Source organism: Psammomys obesus, unplaced genomic scaffold (genome assembly GCF_907164565.1).
Source record: "Psammomys obesus unplaced genomic scaffold, mPsaObe1.curated_primary_1811, whole genome shotgun sequence".
In the NCBI taxonomy this organism is placed as follows: Eukaryota; Metazoa; Chordata; class Mammalia; order Rodentia; family Muridae; genus Psammomys; species Psammomys obesus.
In genome coordinates this window covers 2,227,950-2,252,136 of record NW_026591497.1, presented here as the reverse complement: position 1 = coordinate 2,252,136, position 24,187 = coordinate 2,227,950, and the positions used below count along the sequence as shown (strand labels likewise).

The following is a 24,187-nucleotide window of genomic DNA, read 5'->3' as shown; positions in this document are numbered from 1 at the left end:
AAGTTTTAATCATTTTATTTAATTCTTCAATAAGAATTATTCTCAAGGAACAAATTTTAAATAATTGAATCAGGATGTCAAAAGATCTTACATCATACAAAGTGTAGATCTGAGCACAATAAAACCAAAAGAAAATGGAACATGGATGAACCTCGTGGCAGAGTGTGTGGCATGCTTAAGATTCATGACGTTCTGGTTCAGCCCTAGCACTTGAAAAACAGAAAAACTATCAGAACCTTGGGTAATAAATAAAGTCACAATAGGGGCACGTAATGTCAGCATTTATTCATTTGGCTTCATCATGGAATTCACTGATAACCAGAAGATTAAAATGAGAGTGAATTCATCTGGATGAGATCCCCTCTGTAAATAAGAGCAGAGACCATCTTTGTCAGGTAGTCAAGTCCTGGCCTGAGTGGCCATGATTGGCTGAAGACACTGCCCCGAATACAGACCTGGGAAAGAAGAGCAAGTCAGGAAACAGGGAACTCCTCTGCTGAGGCCCTAGGAGCACCCTAGAGCAGAAGGCATTAAGAGGAGAAGGTGTCACCATGGGACCTGAGAGTGCTTTCTCTTCCCCAAAGCAAGCACAACCGCCAAGGTCTGCTGTTTTGCATCCAGGACAAGCATGGGAGTTCTTAGGTAACTCTAAACAAACCATAAATAACAGAGCATTCTCTGAACTTGTCAAAGCCAGGTAACTATAAGCCAGTGTGTTGCAATTGAATCTTTTATTTTCCAGTCAGCCAACAGTTTTGGACTTAGGGCTTTCTTCCCTTCTTACGAAGCGACTGTCCCTCTCCAGAAAAAGCAACGAATCTTCCCCCAGCTTCATCCTAGATGTAAAAACACAGTATTATTTTCAGAAACTCCTCAAAATTTACAATAACTGCTTTATTCTATAGACTCATATGCTATTTATCTACCTTTCCTACTTCATTATTTATAATAAGAAATGGCAGCCAGGCGGTAGTGGCACACGCCTTTAATCCCAGCACTCAGGAACCAGAGGCTGGCGAATCTCTAAGTTTGAAGCCAGCCTTGTCTACAAAGTGAGTCCAGGACAGCCAAAGCTATACAGAGAAACCCTGTCTCTAAAAACAAAACAAACAAACAAACAAACAAAAAATGCCACTGGAGAGGTTGAAAAGATGGCTCAGTTTTTAAAAGTGTGAGCTGCTTTCAGAGGACCCAGGTTCAGTTCCCAGCATCCATCTGGGCAGCTCACAGTTGCCTGTAACTCCAACTCCAAGGGAATTGACTCCCTCTTTTGGGCTCTCAAGGCACCTGCACACACAGCGCATGTATTCACACAATCACACACACACATAAACAAGTATGAAATGTCTTGGGAATTTGTGGCATTGAGAAACCCACAAATTACAACTGAGTCTACTACCACCTTTGTTTCTAGATTTCCTGCACAACTGATCTCAACTCATGGAGGAGCCATTTTCTTTTTTTAATCTTGAGTTTCCATTTTTATTTTAAGAGATCACCTACACTTTAGTGATTAAATTTAAAAGATGTATATCCACTGATCAAATTTATTATCATTTTGAAAACAATTTTTGGACTCCTTAATAAATGATATTTGTAACTGAGATCGTTTAAATTTTCTCATGAAGAAAAAGAAATACAGACAGCAGCTAAACTACAACAGTTTTCTTCTGCCGAGCCTCAGACATTTCTATTACGTAGACTGAGTGATAGCAACAAGGGTGGCTGTACTGACGCCAGCCTTTCTTTTTTACTCCTTTGAAACAGTCTTACTACAGCCCTGGCTAGCCTGAAACTCACCATGTAGACCAGCTGTTGCTTCCCAGGATCTGGGACAAAGGTGGATGCCATGGTGGGGCCTGGCTGCTCACTCTCTAAGTTAAGAGTTATGATCTTTGACCCACTGCTCAATCCATTTTGAGATTTAGTTGATATTATCCTCTAGCTTTTCTGGTTCATTACTGGGCAGCTGATGAACAATTTCTTCTTTGTAAGATGCTATGGCTGCTTCATAAAGAACTTTAAAAAATCTCACACTGAATATTGTCTTGTAGTGTCTTCTCATTATAACCCCTTATTTCAAGTCATTTGTACAATACACTATTATCTGTTCTCAAGACAAATACTATATGAAACCAGCATTCAGGAAAGAAATCACAACCATAAGCCATTTTCACCTCAAGTTATCATTTCGTACATCTCTCTTCTAAACATCCAATTATACACCACACCACAGTGTTCTGGTAGCCTCTCCCTTGTGACCATATGAAGGAAGGGAACCTGTGGCTCCTTGCTGTCACCCAAAACTCAAAGAAGATCACACTTTTAAACCCAGGAAAAGATCAAAATTCAAAACTCTTAAGTACAGTTTCTTTTGAACATCTATCACTTTCACATCAATGGAAAATTGAAAAATCCTAAATTGAACCATGGTAGTTTGGGAACCCTCTTACACAATAATCATTTTTTTGTTTCCAACATGTATGGGTATTTTGCCTATATATATCTGTATAAAATGTGCATGCAGTGCCGATGGAGGCCAAAAGAGGGCCCCAAATTCCCCCTAAGTCTGCAGTTGCTGATGGTTTTAAGCTACCATTGTCGGTGTTGGGAACTGAATCGTCCTCTGAAAGAAGACAGGGTTCTCACAGCTTTAGCCATCTCTCCAGGCCCATAACAATCATCTCAATGTAAAAAGTATACTGCACCGAGAGAAAAATCACTCTCAACCCAAAATATTATTTCCAGTCACCGTGTTTACTTATGCTAAAATCTCAAGCCTGTGAGTTTCTAATCTAAACTCCTGCACTTCCTGTTGGCGGTGTACTCAACTGCTGAGATAAGGGGCTTACTGTCTGCACACAGCTCTAGGGCCTTTTGTTGTTGTTGTTTGTTTTCTTCTGTTTTGTTTTGTTTTTTTTTCCTAGAAGGGAATTCCTGGCTTAGAAGGTACGCATATTTTTAAAAACTTTTTTATATACAGACCAACAGCCATGAGAAACACTACCAATCAAATCCTTCACCAGCAGCAAGGTTTGTTTCTTCAACACTGCAAAAACAGCAGGTATCACCCCCCCCCAAAAAACACACGCCCCCATTTTGCTTTTAACTGCTCCAGGTATGAGGCACTACCTCTTGGTCTCCTATGGCAGAGGAATCTGCAATTTGCAACACATCTTCACACCTACTACACATCTGAGGCAATCAATGTGTATGTGATTACAACCATGAATGCAGAGCACATGCAAACCACAGAATGGAGACCTCTGCACACAGCCTTCTGTTTCTTCTGACTTCTCTCTCCTCCATGTACCTCATCACTGCAAGACTCAACCAACCTCATCTGTTTGAAGGTGTATCCCAAACTCTATGGCTTGTTGTTTTCTTGCTCTATAGCCCAGAGTGGCCTTGAACTTCTGATCTGCCTTTGCCTCACTGCTAGAATTACACCACTGTGTGAACCACCACTGGCTCTAGCCATTTCTACTTATTTTATTCAGTGAGGTATACCCTGAAGTAGATTCCCCAGAAAGGCTTCTCAAAGGTGTCTTTTGTGAGGTCCTACATGTCTGAATCTGGTTTCTCAGTGGTAGGTGAGCTAGTGGTGACCAGTCTGATAGAGCTGCCATGTCAATCACTATAGACTTGATGACTAAATAAAAACGACATTAATTTATAAGCCTACTGGAGATGAGAAGTTGAGACCAAGTTGTCTGCAGGCCCCTATATCTGGAATGTGGCCCTTCTACACCTGTATCTATACCACTATGTGATAACATTTCCTTTTCCTAAGAAAACTGGAAAACAGGTCAAATTGGATTATGGCCTATTTTCCCTTACTTGTACTTTGTAAAAGGCCCTATGTCCAAATAATCACATTGTAAGAACACAGAAATTTTGAGGACAAAGTTCAATCTAGAAAGAATTGGGTAAAGACTTTTCAGGCTAATTTTTCCTCTTGGAATTTTGTCTTACTTTGTTCAAAGAGTAATTTTAATTAAGTAGTGCAGGCTGGCTTCAAACTCACAATCCTGTTATAGCCTATTGAGTGCTATAGTCACAACTGTGCTACCATACTTGGCTTCCCGTGAATATGTTTTTCAAATATGTTCTTTGTCAAGTTATATATGTAACGCATACAGATTGCTCTCATCCCCCACCTTCTCTTATCTCCTTCCCACCCATTTCCATAGCCCCTCTTCATTACAAATCTTGTTTTGTTTTTTTTTTTAAGATTTATGTATTTTTATTTTTATGTGTTTTGCCTGCATGTATGTCTGTGAAGGTGCCAGATTCCCTGGAATTGGAGCTACAAACAGTTGTGAGCTGCTATGTGGGTGATGAGAATTGAACTCAAAAAGGGCACCCAGTAAGTACTCTTAAGTGCTGAGCCATCTCTCCAGCCCTCTACAAATCTTTCTATTCCTATATATTCATTCTGTTTTGTGACTGAGTGGATTCAGCCAGAGATCTGTGTGAATGCGGACTCTACTGGAAACCTGGGAGGCTCAGCAGGTAGCTGACAACTGAACACAATGACTCTTTCTTCCCAGAATCTGTCAGTAGCTAATAGTTCAGCTATAGAGTATCCCATTAGCTCTTTCCCTATGTCACTGTAAAAAAAATTTTTTTTTTTTACTCATTTGTGTGTTTTACTGATATATGTGTATGTGTATTGGGTGTGGGCCTGGTACCTAACTGAGAAGATGACAAGTCATCTGGAACTGAAGTTGGGGGTGCTTGTGAACCACCATGTGGGTGCTGGGAAATAAACCCAGGTCCTCTGCAGGTGCAACATATGCTCTTAACCACTGAGCCATCTTTCCAGACCCCTTCTCAGATTTTCAGAGACACTGTTCAACTACCCAACTGCCTGTGTGTGCATCCAAAGACGGTATCTCTAACCTATGGTAAGACCTCTCTCTGATCTTTCTAGATCTTTTTCCTGCTTCGGTCTAGAAAAATTTTCATTCACTGTTCGAACTCAGTAGCCCCATCTAATCTACAAACTAATGACCTTCCATTTAGAGAAATTACTTTCACAATTTCTTTTCCCTTCCTTTCATTCACTCACTCATTTATTTTTGCAATGAAGTCTTTTTTTTGTTTGTTTGTTTTTTGTTTTTTCGAGACAGGGTTTCTCTATGTAGTCTTAGCTGCCCTAGAACTTACTCTGCAGACCAGACTGGCCTCAAACTCAGAGATCCATCTGCCTCTGCCTCTCCAGTGCTGGGATTAAAGGCCTGTGCTACCACCTCTTGGCTGCAATGAAGTCTATGTTACCCAGGCATCCTACTGCTTCAGTCGCCTTAGTTCTAGGACTACAGATACATACTACCATGCCTGGCTTTTCACAATCTACATTACTTGGACTGATTCTTTCATTTTATTTTGCCTCAGTGATAGAGATGGACACCAGGACATGATGACCAAGTACTTTAGCACTGAGCTGTACCCCTAGCTCAGACCTGCATATTTTCTGTATCTTTACTAGAAAGGAACACTCTTTGGAACTCTTGCTGTTTAACAGTATATTTAGGTCTTCTTGGGCTTATGAGAGCCAGCTCCAATATTTAACAGCAATAGGCAAGCCTGGCTGCCACTGTCTGGAGTCTAATAGCAGCAAATTAGTGAAGGCTTCAACAGGTAAGATGCAAACACTCGGTCCTTTATTATCTAGTAGGATAGATGGTCCTAGGCTAGTGACCTTTCATGAGGTCTTCCTCCTGGGATTGAGGAGTCATAACCCTAATATAGTGTGAGAAAAGTGCTATGGCTCTAAATGCATTGTAACAGGTATTCTATCTTTACCTCTCATTTCCAAATGTGCCCTCTGGGATCTATACCAAACTGCCTCTTGGCTTTCCCCTGATCCAGCTTAGAATGTAGCTGTCTCCAACCAATTAAAAGCAGGTACCACTTGTGGTTCTGCCAAAGACTTGCTTCCAAATTTATTATCCCATTATCTTTCACCAAAACTTTAGTGGCTTTCAGGATAGAGTAAAGCTATGACTAACAAATACTTAAATATCTGTGGACAAAACAGATCCAGCTGTGCCTGCCAGCCTTACTCTCCCTTCTATAAATCACAATGGCCTATTAGCATGATGAAAGCTGAACTATATCTGATAAAGGATGCAGGCAGGTTTCATGCAGATGCTAGCTAGAGGCCTATTAACTTCCACTCCTGAGCCTGGAAAAATGTACAACACCATGTCAGCTTAAGGGACATTAAAGGCCACAGAGATTGCAGGTTGGCCTGGTATATGCAGACAGCACCCTAGTCTTTGTCTCTGGACACCCCAAATACTAGAGGGAAAAAGTCCAGCAGCCCACCTTATATAGGCTCACAGCACAGCTGACCTCTGCCCTATTGAGGCACCTCAAGGGAGATTTTTCTTTTCTTTTAAGCTGGGTCTCGTTCAGCAGAGTGCAGCTATGAGCTCCTGGATCTTCTTGTTTCATACCCCAATTGCTAAGATTACAGGTGTGCACCATGACCAACTAAGGGTGATCCTTTGAGAAAGAAACCAGCAAAGCCTAAGATCTAACAAAGATATCCTAGAAATACATGTCACACTTGGGTGGCTGCAGATACAGCTGCTGTGTAGAATGCAATCTGCAGCAGGATGAGACACTTACAACTAATGCCCAACACCTCCTGTTTCTAAGGCAGCCACCCCACCCCCCTGCCTGGTTACAGGAACATATTGGTCATAAGAGGTCTGCTGTCCTGATGTTTGTGAAGGTCACTTTCTGAATGGGGTGACACTGACACCATGTGTGAGGTGGTCAGAGGCTCAGGCTCTGCACCCATGCATCTGTGCAGATAATCAAGTTCACAGGTACATCCCAGCAATAAGATGTTACTTAGGAAGCACACTGAGGTACCTGGCACCTGACCAGGCTCTGTGAGCCAGTATCATGCAAGTCATCATAGTTAGGCAATGTCAGAGATGTAGCTGAGGCCTGAACTTCCATGACTGTATTCATGCTAAGTCTTGAGGTCTTGATGATTTTGGTCAATTTGGCTTCTTCCAAGAACATGCATATACATCCAGGCATCAAGTGCAACCATGGAGTCAGCTGGACCTGTTCACAGTACACAACTCTGAAGGAATCTTAGCCCTACTGTTCCTATGTTATAGTCATACCTCTTACTCAGGAGTCACTGCACAGAAATAGTAAGCTCTAGTTATAAGTTAGAATCAGAGATAAGCAAGGGGCAGGTCAGTATGTGTGCGGCACTGGGTTAAATTTCCCATCCTGAAACAAAAAGTAAACAAACAGAAGAAGAAAACCACCTGAGGCCCCAGATTTTTTCATGCAGAACCTGAAGTCAATTCTTGACCCCTGCATTGTGAAGCCTTAACCAGTAGACCTGCAATGGTTCTATGGAATAATCAGGCCATTAGGAATAGCAGCACCACAAGGAGGTGGTTAAATGTGACAGAAGCAACCCTATTTTGAATGGTAGAAACACTAGTCATCACTAGTAAGTAAACCCTATGACCAATGAAATAAGCTTACCTCTTCGACCTTTTTGACCAATGGACGTGAATTTCTGATGAAAGTGATCTTACCAAGCTTAAATTCGTAATTAGGAATCCCTCTGTGAAGATGATAGAGAAGGAGAAAGGTCAGTTCCAAGGAGGACTAAGATTTGCTTCTGACGATCAAGAGGAAAGTAGGGAGAGACAGCAAGTGCCTTCTTGGTAACTTTCTGGTATGCACTACTCTATCTTCTCTGTACCTTCCAGGAGGGAATCACAAAGTGAAAACACTGGTTGCGGCATAGGGGACTATGGGCACTGGGCTAGCCTCAGATTTCTCTCAAAGTGCTCCATTGAAACCCACGTTCTCTTTCTGGTCACAAACACAGTAGAGAAGCTAACATATCCCTATCCCTGACCTGGCAGCCACCAGAAGATGGTTTTCTATGACTCCTAGACCAACCCCATCATGCTCTACTATTGTCAGAGGGCAAGCAAGGGTTTGAGCCTACTCAGTAGCTTGCTGTCCTGTCTCCTACTGGAATGAGGCTCTCCTGTGTCAAAGGTGTGCATCAGACCTTTCTTGCAAAATGGCAAACACTCAACAGGGACAGTCTAGAACAGACCTACCTTTTAATGTCCCCAGGCTTGATAGGAGAAGGACTGGGCTCAACTCCTTTCTTCTTTCCATCTAGTCTATTCCCAGAACCAGAGAAGGCCTGGACAAGGAAATCAAGATAATATATGCTAAACTTCAAGAGTGAGCAATTACCAGCCTTCTTCTAGAGACCCCAGAAGAGGTGTGAGCTGGTCCCCCTGAGTGCTGCTAGGCAAGAAGTCTACCAGCCCCAAAGGAACTGCAGGAAGCCCCAAAGAGATGAATAATAGGCAGCAGCAGCAATGCTTGACCTTGCTAGTGACACCTGCCAGGCCCCTCCTTCCCACAAGTCCAGTCATACCGACTCTACTGCTGCCCAGCACCTCAGCACCACACATTAGCCAGTCCTGCCTGCTTACCAGGGAGCCTGGCTGGTGAACATGCAGCTTACTTTCATATAGTGCAGGCAAGTAAGCACAGGATTGTTTTCAGAGGTAGAACAAATGTGCTAACAACGCTGAGTCGAAGGGATGGGTTTTGTGCACCTATGGTACTAATTTGACTTTTTGGTAGATACCTCACCATTACACACACACCTACCAAGGGACTATACGCAAGTCCTTTTAGGCATAAATCCTGAAAGGAATAAGAGAAGTTGGAAGCCTTTCAGGGTTGTCAAGGTTCCAGGAAAAAGCACATATTAAAACGTTTGGTAACTGAGTGAGTGCCTGATTTGTTTGCTCATATGGATACCCAGACATCACATCCTGCTAATCATTTCACAAAGCATCAATGACAACAGTTCCTGGCGTCAGAATGCAGAGACACACAGTATCTGGTACTCACACGGAAGCCCATTTCTCCAGCGTAGCCACTGTGGTCAGCTTCTCCCTCCTGACAAAAAGGAAAAAAAAAAAATGAGAGTCTCAAAACAGGTAGTCAGCTTTCCTCAGAGCCTCCTGTTTCTATTGCTGCCCCAGTCTCCATCAGCTAGAAAACTATGTCCTCCTAGGAGGTAAGCCTGAAAAGCAGCAAGGACCATAACCCAGCCAAACCCTGCAGAGTCCATTCACAAAGAAACACTTGAAGGGGACAACTCACCAGGTGAAAATGCTTGCAACCAAGCAAGACCTGAGTTCAATCCTTGGTATCCACATGGTGGAAGGAGAACCAACTCCCAAAAGTTGTCCTCTGACCTCCACACACATGCATGACACTCACATTTCCAACCCCCACACAACATATTTAAATGTAAGCACACAAAAGAGGTACGGATACAAAAATATCACATACATGGTTAATCAAGAGGAATTCAAGAAAACTACTTACTATTGACTCCTCATGCTGCACTGGTCTTTCTGGTTCTTTATAGCCCAAAGGAGCATCAAAATCCACCTGTGTTGTGAAAATAAAAGGTAAAATTCTGAGATGCGGCCATACTTGGCCTCCTTAACTAATTCAGAGAGCAGTGGCTTGAGAGTTCTAAGAAACAGCACTGAATGTGCACTCTGTCCAGTTTTCCCAACAGCAGTACTTTATACAGCTCAGCATCACTACAAGGACATCAACACACTACAGACACACTGCTGTTACTGAAAGCTATGTGTGTGTGTGATCAGTTAAACATAACTCTATCACCATGGAGGTGTGTGTACCCATTACCCCAGCGAAGGTGCTAATAGTACTACGGTGACCCACATATTCTTGGCAACCATTAATCTGTTTTCCATTTCTAAAGTAATACAAATACTGTTCTTTTTTGGACAACCAGGACTCTTGTCAATGATTTGTTCCCACTTAGCTCTTGATATTCAAACATTCGCTCCTTGGCAAGCCTGAGGTGATGTGAATCCAACTGCCTTACAGACAGCCAATTGCCACTATTTGCTAGGAGGAGCTACCAGGTGAGTGGGCTCTTCCACATATTCTGACAGTACCCTCCTCTTCCCCATGTGTGACACCCTCCTGGGGTGGAAAAAGTCACTCACATTCATGTCACATTCAATAATGGATACAGCCTTGTCAGGTTTGGTCTCCATCACACGCAATTCATAGATCTGCAGAAAGAACAGAAAGATGAACAGTTTCGAGGTAGCAATGGAGGCTAGCAACATCTCCGTCACTGTGGTTCTCTGCCTGGCTTGTGGAGACAGGAGCTTCACACCATCACCATGCCTTCCAGCACTGAAAATGTTGCTGTGGACTCAGAGCAAAAGGTACTGGTCCCGACGTGTGGGTCCAGTTCCACAAGCTAGTTGGCATCATATTGCAAAAGACTATTCCTGATCTAGACAGTCACATCTAGGAATTCATTCTAAGAAAAAAATTAGCTAAGTGTTTAAAAAGTGTAAAAATGCTCATACCAATAATGCTAAGTCTATCCTCTCAAAATGCCTATCAGTAGATAAATGAATTATCCTTATATTTTAAAAAAGAGAGGAAGAAAGAAAGAGGGGGGGGAGAAGGGACATGAAATCGTGCTGAGGTTGTATAGAGCTCAGCTGTTTCACACATAGACACCTAAAATGTATATGGACATGCACCTGCAGCCATGTCCATGTGGAGGTCAGAGTCTACCTTCATGGGTCTACTCTGGGGTTGGTTCTCTTCTACTTGTGAGCTCCAGGGATCAAACTCAGAGGTTTGATGCTGGCTCACAGGACCAGCATCTTTACCTGCACCTCACCAGCCCTGCAGCTTGGCTGTAGAGCAATTTGTACACTATGTGCAAGGTTCTAAGTTCAATCCCCAGCACTGCAAAAACAAATGAATAAAATTAAATAACAGGGTAAAACATTGGCTCATGACCTGAGTTTGGATCACAGAATCCACATAAGCTGGATACGGTGACGTAAGCATCTGTAATCACAGCATGCTCCTATCAGGAGAACAGCTGGCAGTACACAGGCCAGCTAGTGTGGCCTGGGCAGCAGTGAATAAGACCCTGTATCAACAAAGTGAAAGTCGGGGACCAACTAACATATGAGCTTTTCCTCTGACCTGCATACATGTACACATACATACATACACACATACACACACACACACACACACACAAAATAATAGTAAAATAAAGCAGAAAGAAAATAAAGACAAGCCAGATGTGGGGCACACGCCTGTATTCTCAGCACTCAGGGAGGCAAACACAGGTGATTTGCTGTGGGTTAAAGGACAGCCTGGTCTACAAAGAGAGTCCAGGATAGCCAAGGCTACACAGAGAAACCAAGTCTCAAAAAACCAAAAAGAAAAAATAAAGACAAGATGACAAAGACTTTTTTAAAGTAAGCATTTACATCTCATTTCAAATCTACATGTGTATATAATGTACTTTTTCTTATTCTGCAAAAACTTTATCATCTGAATGTCACCATTAATAAATCACCTTATTACAAACAATACTGTGAAGCTGTTTATAGATTACAGCTTATTTAAAAAGGTATTACCTAAAAAAAAATCTGACAAAGCTAAAGATAAGAACAGTTATCAAAAAAAAATTTGATTTGAAAGCAATTGAACCAGAAAGTAAGCTTGACTTGAATACTCAAGATACAGGGCAACTACCAGAGACGCAACTGGATCCCTACATTAACACCTTGTGAGGAACTGGCTGACCAAGTTTCTGTGACATATTTGTGGGATCCCTACTCTGAGGGATTAGAGTATTGTAAATGACATTAGCACTGGTCTCAGGGAAGGCCAAGCTGTGCCAGGCTGGGGTCACTACTGAGCCCTGTATGTCAGTCCCGGCACAGCTCCACAGCTGTCAGTATGTGACAGGCACCACACTGCCATGCTCCACGCTTATGATGGGACAGCCTATGATGGCAAAACCTGTATTACACTTTCAATCAGTATACTCTATGGATAACGGAGAATTGATGCCTTCTTGAGCTTTGTGGGAACTCACTTGTAATTTCATCTAACTAAATTGTCTTGAATAAGAGACCCCAGAAGCAGAGAACTAAAGGTGAACATAAGCTGTATTCAGACTCAACAGACCTAAGTCAGGAAGCGGCTAATATAGAATAATATAGATCAATATAGAATAATATATGCTTCCATGACAAGAGACCCCAAGAAGCAGCTAGAGTCTACTTCCAAGGTGACCAACAGCATTTTGCCCTACAGCACGGCCTGCTTTCAAGAGAGGGTATTACAAGAACAGGGACACAGCTTGCTTTTGGTTCCTCCCAGCATGGCAAAGGACAGAAAAGACCTTTGGTGGGGAGGGTGGTAGGAACTTGCTTTGTAGTCCAGACCAAGCTTGAACCAACAACCCTGTTGCCTCAGTCTCCTGGATGGTAAGATGCACCACCAGGCTCAGCCAGCTAAAGCACTTGAACAAAAGGGAAGAAAAAAAGGAAGAGGAGGGGAGATAGATTGGTTTCTATTTTAAGTCTCTGAATGTCTTGCCTGTACCACAGGCATTCCTGGTGCCCACAAGGCCAGAATAAAGTTTCCATACTCAAGAGGCCCCGCCCTGGGAGGAGCTACCTGCACAGGGAAGACCACTGATGCAGCTTCTATAAGTCACAGTCGGGCTCACCCATGCTCCCGTAATTAACCCCAACAAACTCTTTGGATCACCAAAATATTTAGATGGAATTATTTTCTCTGGTCTGTTTTTCTCTGGGTAAACAGGCAGAGCAAGAGAACATTCTTTTAGGGACAAGGTAGCCAGGCTCACCTACCTTCTCATTGTAGTTGATTGCAATCACATCTCCAGTGGTCAGACAGGCAAAGTTTCTCAATGCATTTTCTAATCTGGATGCATGCTGTCAAGGCAACATGACAAGGTACAAACCTTCAATTGGAAACAAGTGCCTGTGGGAGGCTGCTAGAGCTAGACTCAGGTAGACAGCACCACGTGGTACTAACAACACACAGCTTTAACACAATGGATTACTACTCCCTATGACTCTAAAAAGAACATTCTTCCATTGAACAGATGGACAGGCTGACCTCAGATAAGCAGGAGTGGCTCCTAGAATTACTTTGGCAAACCCTGGAAAATGGTGCAGTGCCAGTGCCCCACTTCTCTGCTCTGCACAGTCTTTGTTCCTTTTCTCATCCCTGTAACCAAATACTCAAAAAGAAGCAAGCTCAGGAAGAATTTATTTGGGTTCAGTTTGCCTTTAAAAAATTTCACCATGAAGGGAAAGGGCATGCAAGCAGGAAAGGCCTGCAGCTGGAGGGTGGGGGATGGATCTATTCACATTTTGGTTAATCAGGAAACAGAGAAAGGGGAATGATGGCATTCAATTGTTTTCTCACTCTCCCTTTTTATTCCGTCTGGGACCCAATCACATGACGGGGCTCTCCACATTCAACTGGGTCTTCTCTCCTAAGGTAAACCTTTTTTTTAAATAAGCACAAACAAGCCTACAAACCATGTCTACCCTGTGATTCTAAGAAGTCAAGCTGAAAATAAAAACTAACCGCTACAAACACTAAGGCTGCCTTCACCCCATCAGTCATACTCAGGAACAGCAGTTATCCAAAATGATACCCTTTCCCCATCATAACAAAGAGAAAAAGCCTCCAAGGCTCACTGGTAAGAGTGGGTACAAACTCTTGTACAAGACTCAAGACTGGTTCCCAGCATCAACAATGGACAGCTTACAATCGCCTGTACCTACAGCTCCAGGGTATCTGACACCCTCTTCTGGCCTGCAAAGGCACCTAGACTCACATGCACATACCCACCCATCCACCCACACAAAAGTAAAAAATAAAAGAGGCTGAAGAGATGGCTCGTTGGTTAAGAGTGTATGCTACTCTTTCAGAGGACCAAAATTTGGTTCCCAGCACCCACATCAGATGGCTCACAATCACCTTCAGGAGAGCTCATGCCCTTCTCTGGCCTTCTTGAGTACCTGCATGCCTGTGCACGTACTCCACCCAGACAAACCCGTAAGAATTTTTTTTAATCTGTAAAAAGCCCCTGAAAGGAATCTCATTAAGTCTACATTATAATATGGGAAAACACAGAGATCCTAAAAAGTTAGGGTGAAGAGACCTATCCTGCACTGACAGAAAGACATTTGGAGGTCATTCTGAAAACAAATTAAGCAGCTCTTCCCACAGCTGTCCCCTGCCTGCAGGACAAGACAGCTCTACCACTGTCTACAGCTGTCCCCTGCCTGCAGGACAAGACGGCTCTACCACTGTCTGTACTGTGGAGACAAGTATCCAACATGCCCCTTTGTCTAGGACTCAGCCAGCAGGGGGCTCACGAAGGCCGCCTGTCAAGGACTTGTTCAGCAAATGAGTCTGCCAAGGCCCATTGGCATCCAGAATTTCACCCTTGGCACAACAGCCTGTTTCCGACAGGGAGTGGTAACATGTGGGGAGGGATGTAGGAGCAGTTTCTGTCTGTATGTTTGTTTTTAAACATGCTACTTGTACATGTTGCTGTTTTGAAATTTTTGTTGTTTTTCCTTAGACAAAGTATTGCTATATACATCTGACACAAAGCATGTCCCTCACCCATACTGGTCACATTTATAAATACATACAGCCAACATAAGCTAAGAGATGAACATAAAAGAAAAAAAGAAAAAAACAACATTAGAACTTAAACTTTTGCTTTCTGCTTACTAAAACACAGAAAATATACTCAGCCAACATTTATCCTCTTAAAGCAAATGGTCCTTCATCTGAGCACAAAGTTGGCTTGATTATCTAGTTCATGCTGAATCAGGGCCCAGGGCTCAACAGAGGGCTGGAGGTAAATGAGCCACAGTGCCTTTCCATTGGATATACTGTGTATCTTGGTCTTTGTGCTAGGCAGCCTCAAAACTAAAAGAAGGTTCTGCTTTGGAGTCTACAAGTTACCAGAGAAAACCAAAGACCCCCTGAGGTGGTTGGTCAGAACCAAGAAGATGTACTAGCCGAATGCTGTTTCTATCACTCACAACTTCAATCAGGAACAAATGTGTGGCTCCTATGCTGTTCAGTGATGGCAAGGAACCCCCCTGTAACAAAGAAACTCATATGTCAAAAGGATACACTGCTTTTGGGTTGGTGATGTCCAGGAAGTCTGGGCTCTGAGGCTGGAACTTAGAGTAGGTAGCCACTTGAAGGTTGACACTTTCCACCTGAACCAGGCCCCCTTCTTCCAACAGCAAATTCTGCATCATCTAAAAAAAAAAAAAAAAAAAAAAGAAAAGAAATTGGCATGAAACTCCCAAAAATTAAGAAGCCCCCATAGCTAACGCCTGCCAGTTAGTACACTGAGCAGGTCAAAGTCTTACTTAGGTGGAAAAAGAGCCCAGGACAAAGACTCAGAACCATTTAATTGTGATCAAATGCCACAGAAGCAAAATCAAGTGAGGGGCACACATGGAGAGCAGACTAAGCAACGGAGTCAACTGAGGCTGCAGCATCAGCGTTGTGATCTGCCTCTGCCAAGGCCACCTAGACTGGCCACTGTTTCTAAGCCCCAGTACATATTATTTCCCTGGAATGCTTACCTCCAAGCTTGTCCCACAAGCAGCTTTTCAGGCCCTGACACAATCAGGACCATACTTTATATATATACCACCACACAAGGAAAGGCCCCAGAGATGTCTGCTACAGAGCGTTACTTAAAACACTGATAGACTACCCAGTAAGACAGATAAGGACAGACGATGGGGACAGAAAGACATGAACAAAGGCTGTGAGAATCTGGTATGTAGGAAACCAGGACACTGTCATACCAGTAGTCTTAAGTCAGAGGCAGGGAGTTGTGGTCAGGAGAGAGAGGGATAAGTTGTAGGTCCCAGAATGGATTTCTGCTAATTTTAAATCTTTTTGAAAATAAGTTGGATACATATATGCACAAGTAGAAAGAACTGCAGAGTGAATTTCCTTTGTCCTTCCCTAACATCTCAAAGGTAATCAAAACATGGTCTACCTCCTTTTATCTTTAGGGGCCCCAGTGCTGGCACCTTCCATGCTAGGCTCCTCTGAAGCAAACAAGTCTTTAGGGATGCAAGTCCCTTTGAGAACATTCCAAAGGAAGAAGCAGAGCTATGGTGCAAGTAGGGAGGCACTCATCTGAAGAATGGGGCATGATGAGGTGCAGCCCCGGTATGAGACCAGAGGCTCTAACACACTGTACTTGGAATGGCAGAAATGGAGAATAGCCATTCCTCCAAATGCCACAACAGGCTGGTAAACACTACGGCAAGTGAGAGTTCTGTGACTTTAAGTACAAGTGTCCCAAGGGTAAGAGCCAGCCTGCTACAGGTCAAAGCAGTATGAGGTGGTCAGACAGGAGGAAGATAATTGTGTTATGTGGCTCTGGAGCACGTAAGAGGGGAATTGCAGACCTGAGAAAAGCCTACTGCTTCCCTAGACAGAAGCAGAACATAGCCACAGACAGTACAAAGCAAGAAAAAAGGGTCAGACCAAGCCCTGGGGAATGAACAGACTTTTGAAATGACTTGAGGACAACAAAGAAACAAGAGGATGTGAGATCTCACTCTCTGCCTGGTCCATTAGTGAGTACTTTGGTGCAGACAGCACGGCATGCCCTGGCCTTGTGGTACCCTAATGCTAGTATGCAAATTCCTAATAAGCACGGCTCAACAGATGAGGTTCCAGCAGGAAGGAAACAGGCTAGCATCTGTTGTTGCCTGGTTCTCCCTAAACTTGGCAGCTTCAGGTAGGATAAAGCCAGTGACCAGCCAAGTGCAATCACCTGTGCATATATCCCCTTGTCACCTGAGATCAAAGCTGGGCGATAGTGGGCAAATGCCTGCCCATGCCGTGAACTGGAAGGCCAGCCCAAAAAGGGGTGAGAAAACAAGTGTTATGACACTCATACCCTACAGCTTCCTAAGTACCACAAGGCAACTCAGAGAAAGGAATTCAGATATTTTCCTGGGCTAACATCGAATTTAGACAAGCAGCTACTCAGAGTGCAAGTCTGGAATTTAAAAGGCAAATCTTGAAAGCACAGTGTTGTCACGACCTCCCACTGCATCTCAACAGGTGAGAAGGAAGAGAAGGACGGAGAAAATCACTACCCTACACTTGACCCATCCAGTGCAGCTTCAGTGACCAGGACTGCTATTACAACAGGCCTCGTGCTGGGGTAGACACAGGACAGTAAGCCATGAGTGTAACTGATAAGCAGTCCCACAGCAAGTCTGCACAAGGAGACAAACAGCATAGAAAAGGCCTGTAAGTAGGAGTTGCAAGTCCAAGCAGGACTTCTGTTGGGGAGAACATGGTCATATATCATCAACACCCTGGAGTCCAGCTGGACAAGGGTGACAAGGACAAGAAAGAAATGATCTTTAGAACTTGAATCACATGTAATCGTGAAAAGGAAAAGCTACTCCTCTGAAATGTGCTGATGACTGTGATAGAGGAGGCAGGTGGGTCTAAGCTTCAGAACACTGTTCTGGCAGCAGTGGGGCCTCCATCTATAGCACACAAAGCACTGTGACCTCAGCCCCATCCACAGCCTACCTAGGGGCTTTCAGGACACCACACACCATTCAAGCACCAAAAACAGGATAAACACTTCCCTGTGAAGACTTCCCAGAGCTGAGCTTGTCAGGTGGGCAAAGGACAGGAGGGAGGGATAGAATCAAAGAAAGAGTTGTACGGTCTCCAAAGCCACCCTACAGAATGCTTGCTACCTCAGGATCCTCCCCAAAAGGCTAAGTAGTTCTGCTAACCCCTCTGAAGTACCCTGTTCTAGAGGAAGCTCTAGAGTGTCTCATGCCCTTGATGAGGCACTCAGGTCTGCAATGACATCTTTCACGTCAGCTTGACCTATGTCTGGTCTACACAGATAAGCACAATGTTTTAAACTTTATACAGCACACTGCTGAAGATGTTCTCTCATGCATGCACATACACACAAAAGGTGTGTCTCTACTTAGAAGATCCCCAAGGGACAGATTCTCCACAGACCTTAGCAGCCCAACTCACCCAGTGGGGGAGGTAACAGATGCCTTCATCAGCAACAAACTCCAGTACACCACAGTGTGTCATTCGGTCTGAATTCTTATTGGTCAATTTAAACAGCATAGGATAGGTGATGTTGAGCCGGCCTAAGAACAAAGAGGTTATAAAACACAAGCAGGTACCCTGCCCACAACCAGTTCCTGTGAAGGAAGCCCCGTTCACCCAATGCCCTATCTTATGGGGTTGTGTCCTAAACTTCAGTGCCTACTCCCACATCCCCTTACTGCTCAAGTCAGAGGGGTATTACCATCTGCAAAAACATACCATATAGCCCTAGAAGTGCTTGCATGTAGCACCAGCATAAAACTGATTTTCTGAAATAGATTCTTGAAAGTAGCATGTTCATTTATTCATGAACAACTTAAGTGCCAACCATGTGCCACACAAAAAATGTACCTTTAAAGGTTTCTATTTGATACTTGAGATTGTAAACTGGCAAACACCAGTAGGTATCTGCTGCCGGGAAAAGAAAGGTTGGAAAAGGAGAGAGAGCAGGGAACAAGCTTCCTAGCCCCTAAAGACACAGCCCTCCAGGTCAGCTACCAGACACATAATCTAGAAAGGAGAACAGCTAAGCAAAGGAATGAAGAGAAAAAACTCAGCCAGTTCAAGTATTGGCCAGCAATGAGGCAAGATGGCTGGGGTCGGGTGTGAGAGTCAGTCAGGAAGAGAGAGACTATGAGAATGCATAGAACAGACACAAGTGACTGGGCTCAGTGGGCAGCCCCAGCTCAGCAGGGTTATAACATGGTATGCTTCCAAATCCAGTGGTCTATTGAGAAAGGGCTGCACAGAGGGCAGGAGGCAGCAAACAGGACTGTTGGAACTCGGACTCAAAAGACACAATGCAGAGAGAGGAGGACTGGCCACACAAAACAGAAAAAGCCAGGAGACCAGGACAATATGGAAAGGGTCTGAGAGGGCATCAATTGTGTTTGCCATGTCCTGGGCAATTGTTTAAATCTTCACAGAATAATCAAGAAGGTACTATCATTTCCCCCTTGTTAATTTATGGGAGAAAACAGACATGTTGTCAAAGTAACATGCCCCAAACTACCCTGCTCACTCGTGGTGGTGCTGGGACCCTGAACAAGGCTGCTGAAGTCTGGGCACTCCTACACTCAAGGAGACTGCGGCTTGTCTGGTTAAGCACACACACCAAGACTTACTCCAAAGCCTTGAATGGCCTCTATCTCAGAGGTCTGTTCCCACCTTCCCAGTGTTGGGATTAAAGTTATATGCCAACACATATGGCAAGAAAAGTCGCCTTTGCAATGGGAGGCATAGTTCTGGCCCCTCTCTCCAAATGCTGAATGACAGAATGAAGTGAATCTGGAAAGAGCTTGGGTAGGAAACAAAGCAGCCTGGAAAACTGCCTTACCTTGGAGGTAACCTTGCTGGCACAAGGGTGACTAAGACAGTAGACCAGGACCAAGGAGCTAGGCCACCACTAAAATACTCCCAGACATGGAAGCCACAAGTTGACTCATGGATGGTCTTGGGTGCCCCAGACCAGACTCAGCCCAAGATCCGAGACTGCTGCAATTAACGGAGATTCTAGTATCCCTCAGCCACTGCCTAACGGAGAGCCTGACTTCGAGCTCCCCAGTTCAGTTCTCTGCGACACTTGATTCCTCCAGCTAGAGCAATAACCCATATTTCACAAATCAGGACTCCCTTGGTTTTACTTGGTTACAAAAGGGTTTCTTCTACCACTTAAGAGGTCTGTTGAGACTGTCGGGTTGAACATGGCAGCACACACCCATGACCTCATACATGCAGAAAGTCAAGGCAAAAGATTTTAAGCTTGAGGCCAGCCTAGTTAACTTGGGTGAGACCCAGTCTCAAAGAAGAAAACCCTTTTAAAGGGCTGAGGGTCTAACTCAGTGAATAAGCACTTGACTAGAATGCCCGAATCCTCACTATAGCAAAAGCAAATACGTAAGATCTGAATGTTGGGGGCCGGAGAAATAGCTCAGTAGTTAAGACAACTGTCTGCTCTTCTGGAGGTCCTGAGTTCAATTCCCAGCAACGACATGCTGGCTCACACCCATCTATACTGGGATCTGATGCCCTCTTCTGGCATTCAAGTGTACATGCATATAGAGCACTTACCTACATAATAAATAAATAAATATTTTTTTTAAGGTCTGACGGTTGATCTAAGCTGGTTCAAATCTCACTGATCTAGTTCCTGTGCATCTTCCTGAATATTGGGCTAAGGACTCACCTAGGCTCCTTGGTCAGCTTAACCCAAATGCAAGACCAAGGACCCATTCTGCCCTTGTAATGACAGCCTATTGTGAATTGAACCCCATGGCTCTGTTCTAGCTGTTGCCTAAGTAGAAGCATCCATTGGTCACAGTCCCAGCAGAGCTGGCTCATAGGTCACCTCCCTACTTATAACTATAACCAGAAAGGCTTGATATGCTCCCAGTTATCACCATAGCTTCAATGAATGGTGGATGTCCCTTATTGATGGGACATCAAAGAAGCTAAGCCAGTAGTCGAGCAGGGCAAAGTGCAAAGCCCAAACAGCAAAGTAGCACCTGTTCTCTTCAAGTCACCACTACATCCCATAACCAGTCTCCACAGGATGAATTCAAAATTTCAAGAGCAAAGAATGTATCCATTAGGGCTGGCCATAATCCAAGAAGGAAGCATATGGCTATTATCAAGTGGCCTTATCTGGCATTGCATGAGAAAATGACAGCTCAAACTCTGGTTTCCTCAGGATGCAGTGTCACAATCAAAGTGAGAAATTCAGGCCTGGAGCTCAGGAGAGCTATCTGGAAAGGAGGTGAAGATGTGCTTCACGTGGTCCTTTTGTAAGCCCATCATTTCTTCCTTTAGGGGATAACCCAGTAAGGCCACACCACAGTATCAACTGTTCAAGCACTAGGCAAAGTACTGCTTCTTTTTACCTAGACAAGTTCTTAAGCTAGGCAACAGCCGAAGGGACCGGGCGTGGGGGGAGGGAACAAAGAGAGAAATACCCTTCACTGATTGGTGCTATAGGGCCCAGGCATGGAAAGCACAACCACACCTTGCTTCGTCTAAGTTACTTGCGGCCTTGGTCCTTCTAGCCCAGCATACCCTCCTCTATAGAGGACTGTAACCACATCCTGACAAATGTTACCCAGATCTGAGTACAACTAAGAGCCCATGCTCATTTCTGACATCCATACTTATATTACCCAAATTGTTAAATCACTTAAAAATACTCACTGAGTTGATCGAGGGCTGAAGGTGGCATAATTACTGTGAAAAGAATATTTCAGAAATACTAAGTAAGTAAAAATAAAAGGATAAAACAAAGGCAAGATGTATACTTTCTGATGCATCTTTTAAAAGCTTTAAACACTGGTTTGGGGGAGCCAGAATTTCATAATGACTTTTCATAAAGAATCTTACTTAAGTTATTTGCTTGTGAGCTCTGAATGGCACTCAGCCATCAAAAGTAATTAGTACCCTACTCCCAGCATCCATGCCCTAGGACGAGTAACATCTTTACTGTAATGTTAGTGTCTGGTGCCCACATGCAAAATAAGGACTATAGAAGGGCTACAAGGCTCATAAAGTTTAGGGCAGGAAAGGTTACTATTCAAAATAAAAACAAGCACATACTCTTCCCTCCTTTCTCCACATCTGACCTGTCATTAGGCCCTGCTAGCATGGACACGGAGAAGCAGCGGTACTGCGTGGAGAAGCGGTTCTGGAAGACCCGGGGAATCGGGTGGTCAAACATGTTGAAAGAGAACTAGAAGGGAGAAAGAAATGGTATTAGCATTAAAACAAACGCACTTAAAATAAATAAATAAAGTAAGGTCTCCTTGTGTTCTCCAGGCTGCTCATAAAGTCCTGAGCTCAAGTGATCTTGACTTAGCATCCCACAAGTGTGTGCCACTGACTCTAGCTCAAAGGTATACTTCTTCAGGCCAAATATTAAACATGTCAAGTCATCAGTGCTTATAAAGAATATAGCAAACTAAAATCTCAATATTCTGACTTCCTAGACAGCACAGTGAACCTCAAATCCTTTCTGTCTCCCCCAGACTCATCTCTCGGCCCAGTTTCCAGTGTCTGTAGACAGTACAACTTTACTAAAATATAAAACTTGGTCCTAGCAGGCCTCCCCTTTCCATCTTCCTGCTACTATTCCCTATTCTCAAGATAAAGGCTGGACCTTACATATATCTCATAGAGATTCATTACTGCCCACCCACCATCTCCCAACCTAACACATCCTGTCTGAACTTGTAAGTCTATCTGGGGCCCTTTCCCCACCATCCTTAACTTAGAATAGCACCTCTTTTACTAAGTGCCTACTGCTTGTGTACCTCCGATCTGGGCTTTAAGAACATCACTTTGGTTATGTTGGACACTAAGAAAGCAGATTTTGTATCTGCCCTGGTGAACCTGGTATTAAAGGCAATGAAATACATATATCTGGGAGTTTAAAGCCGAGAAGCAGGCATGGGGACAGAGAACACCTGAGAATGGATGTTATAAGTGCTCAGGAGATTCTCATTAGGCAGGAAACAGAAAAAGGCATTCCAGGTGGTGGAAAAGCCCATGTGTGCGCTCCTTCATCTGGCTCTTAATTTCAATCCTTTTCCTTCTCCAGCAGGCCTCCCTGGCTTGGCCAGGGTTCAGGGTTAGTGCTTCTCGAGATGCTCACAGCACAGGGCAGACAGGCACACTGTCTGTGCGTGTATCCTCACACCAGCTGGCAAAGTTAAGACATGAGGAACCACACCCAAGGTAGTCTGCAGACCTCCACATGCACCCAAGCACAGACTCACACACTCCCAGCATCTGTATTCTCAAGCCCATGTGCACACACACACATCCCCCACCAATAAATCTTAAAAGACAGTTCCTCAGTTACTAGCACAGAAGTTTTCAATTTTTTATCTTTTTTTTTCTTTAAGCACCAGAACTGTTTGACTCGGTCTTAGGTACACAACCCACAACCCCCTTTTTAAATGACGGGGGTGCGGAGGGTGAGTACCCTCAAAGCTCCTTCCCCTCTGCCGTCCGTCTAAGCTACTGCTTCTCTTATGCATAACATACGGAAAGTATGCACCCCTAACACTATTCCTGCAACTCACTCACCATGAACACGACCATCTGCTCCTCTACCGCTCCTACCGTCCGTGTTTCAATTTCTTTTAAAGCTCTGATGCCTAACACATCAGGTACTTACTGCTGGTTACGTGAAGGAACTTAGAAATTTGGTTCAGCAGTGACCCTCAGAATAAAATCTAGTAACCGTTTCTCGCTTTTAACAAAGAAGTGGCATGGAGTCAACTTTATATACAGTAGTAACGTACACATACCGCAACCAGATGGGCCCGACTTCACATCTCAGTACCTTACTTTCGTGAGTACTGCCTCTCTTAAGTTTTAGTTCTCTGGGCTAGAATAATAACTATGTCTCGTGGGAACCGAAGGAATTAAATAAGGCTGTGCTGACAAGAAAAAAAGTAGCCAAAACATTACCTATTGTTCGCAACGTGAACAAAACGTGACACAGACCCTAAGATAAAAGGTCAGGGAACTTAGGCAGAGCTCAATGTCCTTCAGATTCTCCTCCCTCGCGCCACTCCCCAAGAACTCTGCAGTTAGCTTTTGAGTTCATGAAAACCTGTTGCGTGACGAGCACTTAGGAGAACTACGAACACAAAGCAGCAGATTCCTTTCTTCTCTCAGGGGCTGCAGTCCCACCGAGAAGCATGAGACATGCCTCGGACAAGCTAAGAGGAAAAGAGGCGGCTCGTAACTATGGACCCCACTTGGGACAGCGGAGCCGGCCTGACGCAGGCCGGGGTGACTCGGCACCTCCGCCCCCAGGCCCAGGCCTCCCCGCCGAGCGCCAGGGGAAGCTCTGGCCTCACCCGCTCCCGATCCCCAGCAGCTTACCATGACTGACAGCGCTTGGTGACGCCGCTTCCCTTCCTTAACGTTACAATAGAAACCCCGAGCGCCTTCTTCACAGCCGAGGCCACGGCTCTGAAACCCAGAATCCGCGAGAAGCTCACCGGAAGTGACGGAGCGAGACTGAAGGGAGGGTACCGAGGTCTGTCGGCGGCGGCAGAAAAACAAAAGGTCATGGAGAGGACTG

General features: G+C 44.2%; 1 protein-coding gene across 2 annotated transcripts; it reads right to left on the bottom strand.

Moving 5' to 3' along the window:
* On the bottom strand, window positions 1-24,187 carry Ufd1 (ubiquitin recognition factor in ER associated degradation 1). Of its 2 annotated transcripts, XM_055610240.1 has the most exons (12): window positions 23,986-24,187; window positions 21,688-21,820; window positions 21,289-21,321; window positions 18,025-18,146; window positions 15,103-15,233; window positions 12,783-12,855; window positions 10,080-10,148; window positions 9,421-9,486; window positions 8,938-8,985; window positions 8,124-8,212; window positions 7,531-7,612; window positions 1-836 (listed from the first exon to the last, which is right to left on the bottom strand). In XM_055610240.1, exons 1-12 carry the CDS (start codon window positions 23,986-23,988, stop codon window positions 762-764), a joined length of 924 nt encoding a protein of 307 aa, XP_055466215.1. In that variant the 5' UTR covers window positions 23,989-24,187; the 3' UTR covers window positions 1-761. The 2 variants fall into 2 exon arrangements, with proteins under 2 accessions (XP_055466215.1, XP_055466216.1); XM_055610241.1 differs by lacking the exon at window positions 23,986-24,187 and having other exon boundaries at window positions 21,714-21,789.

Excerpts from the sequence above, each read along its gene's own strand:
- Ufd1 (XM_055610240.1), bottom strand. Across the intron at positions 15,234-18,024 it reads TCTGTTACCTCCCCCACTGG|ATGATGCAGAATTTGCTGTT; the intron begins GTGAGTTGGGCT and ends TTTTTTTTTTAG. Across the intron at positions 837-7,530 it reads TGGTCAAAAAGGTCGAAGAG|GATGAAGCTGGGGGAAGATT; the intron begins GTAAGCTTATTT and ends TTTTACATCTAG.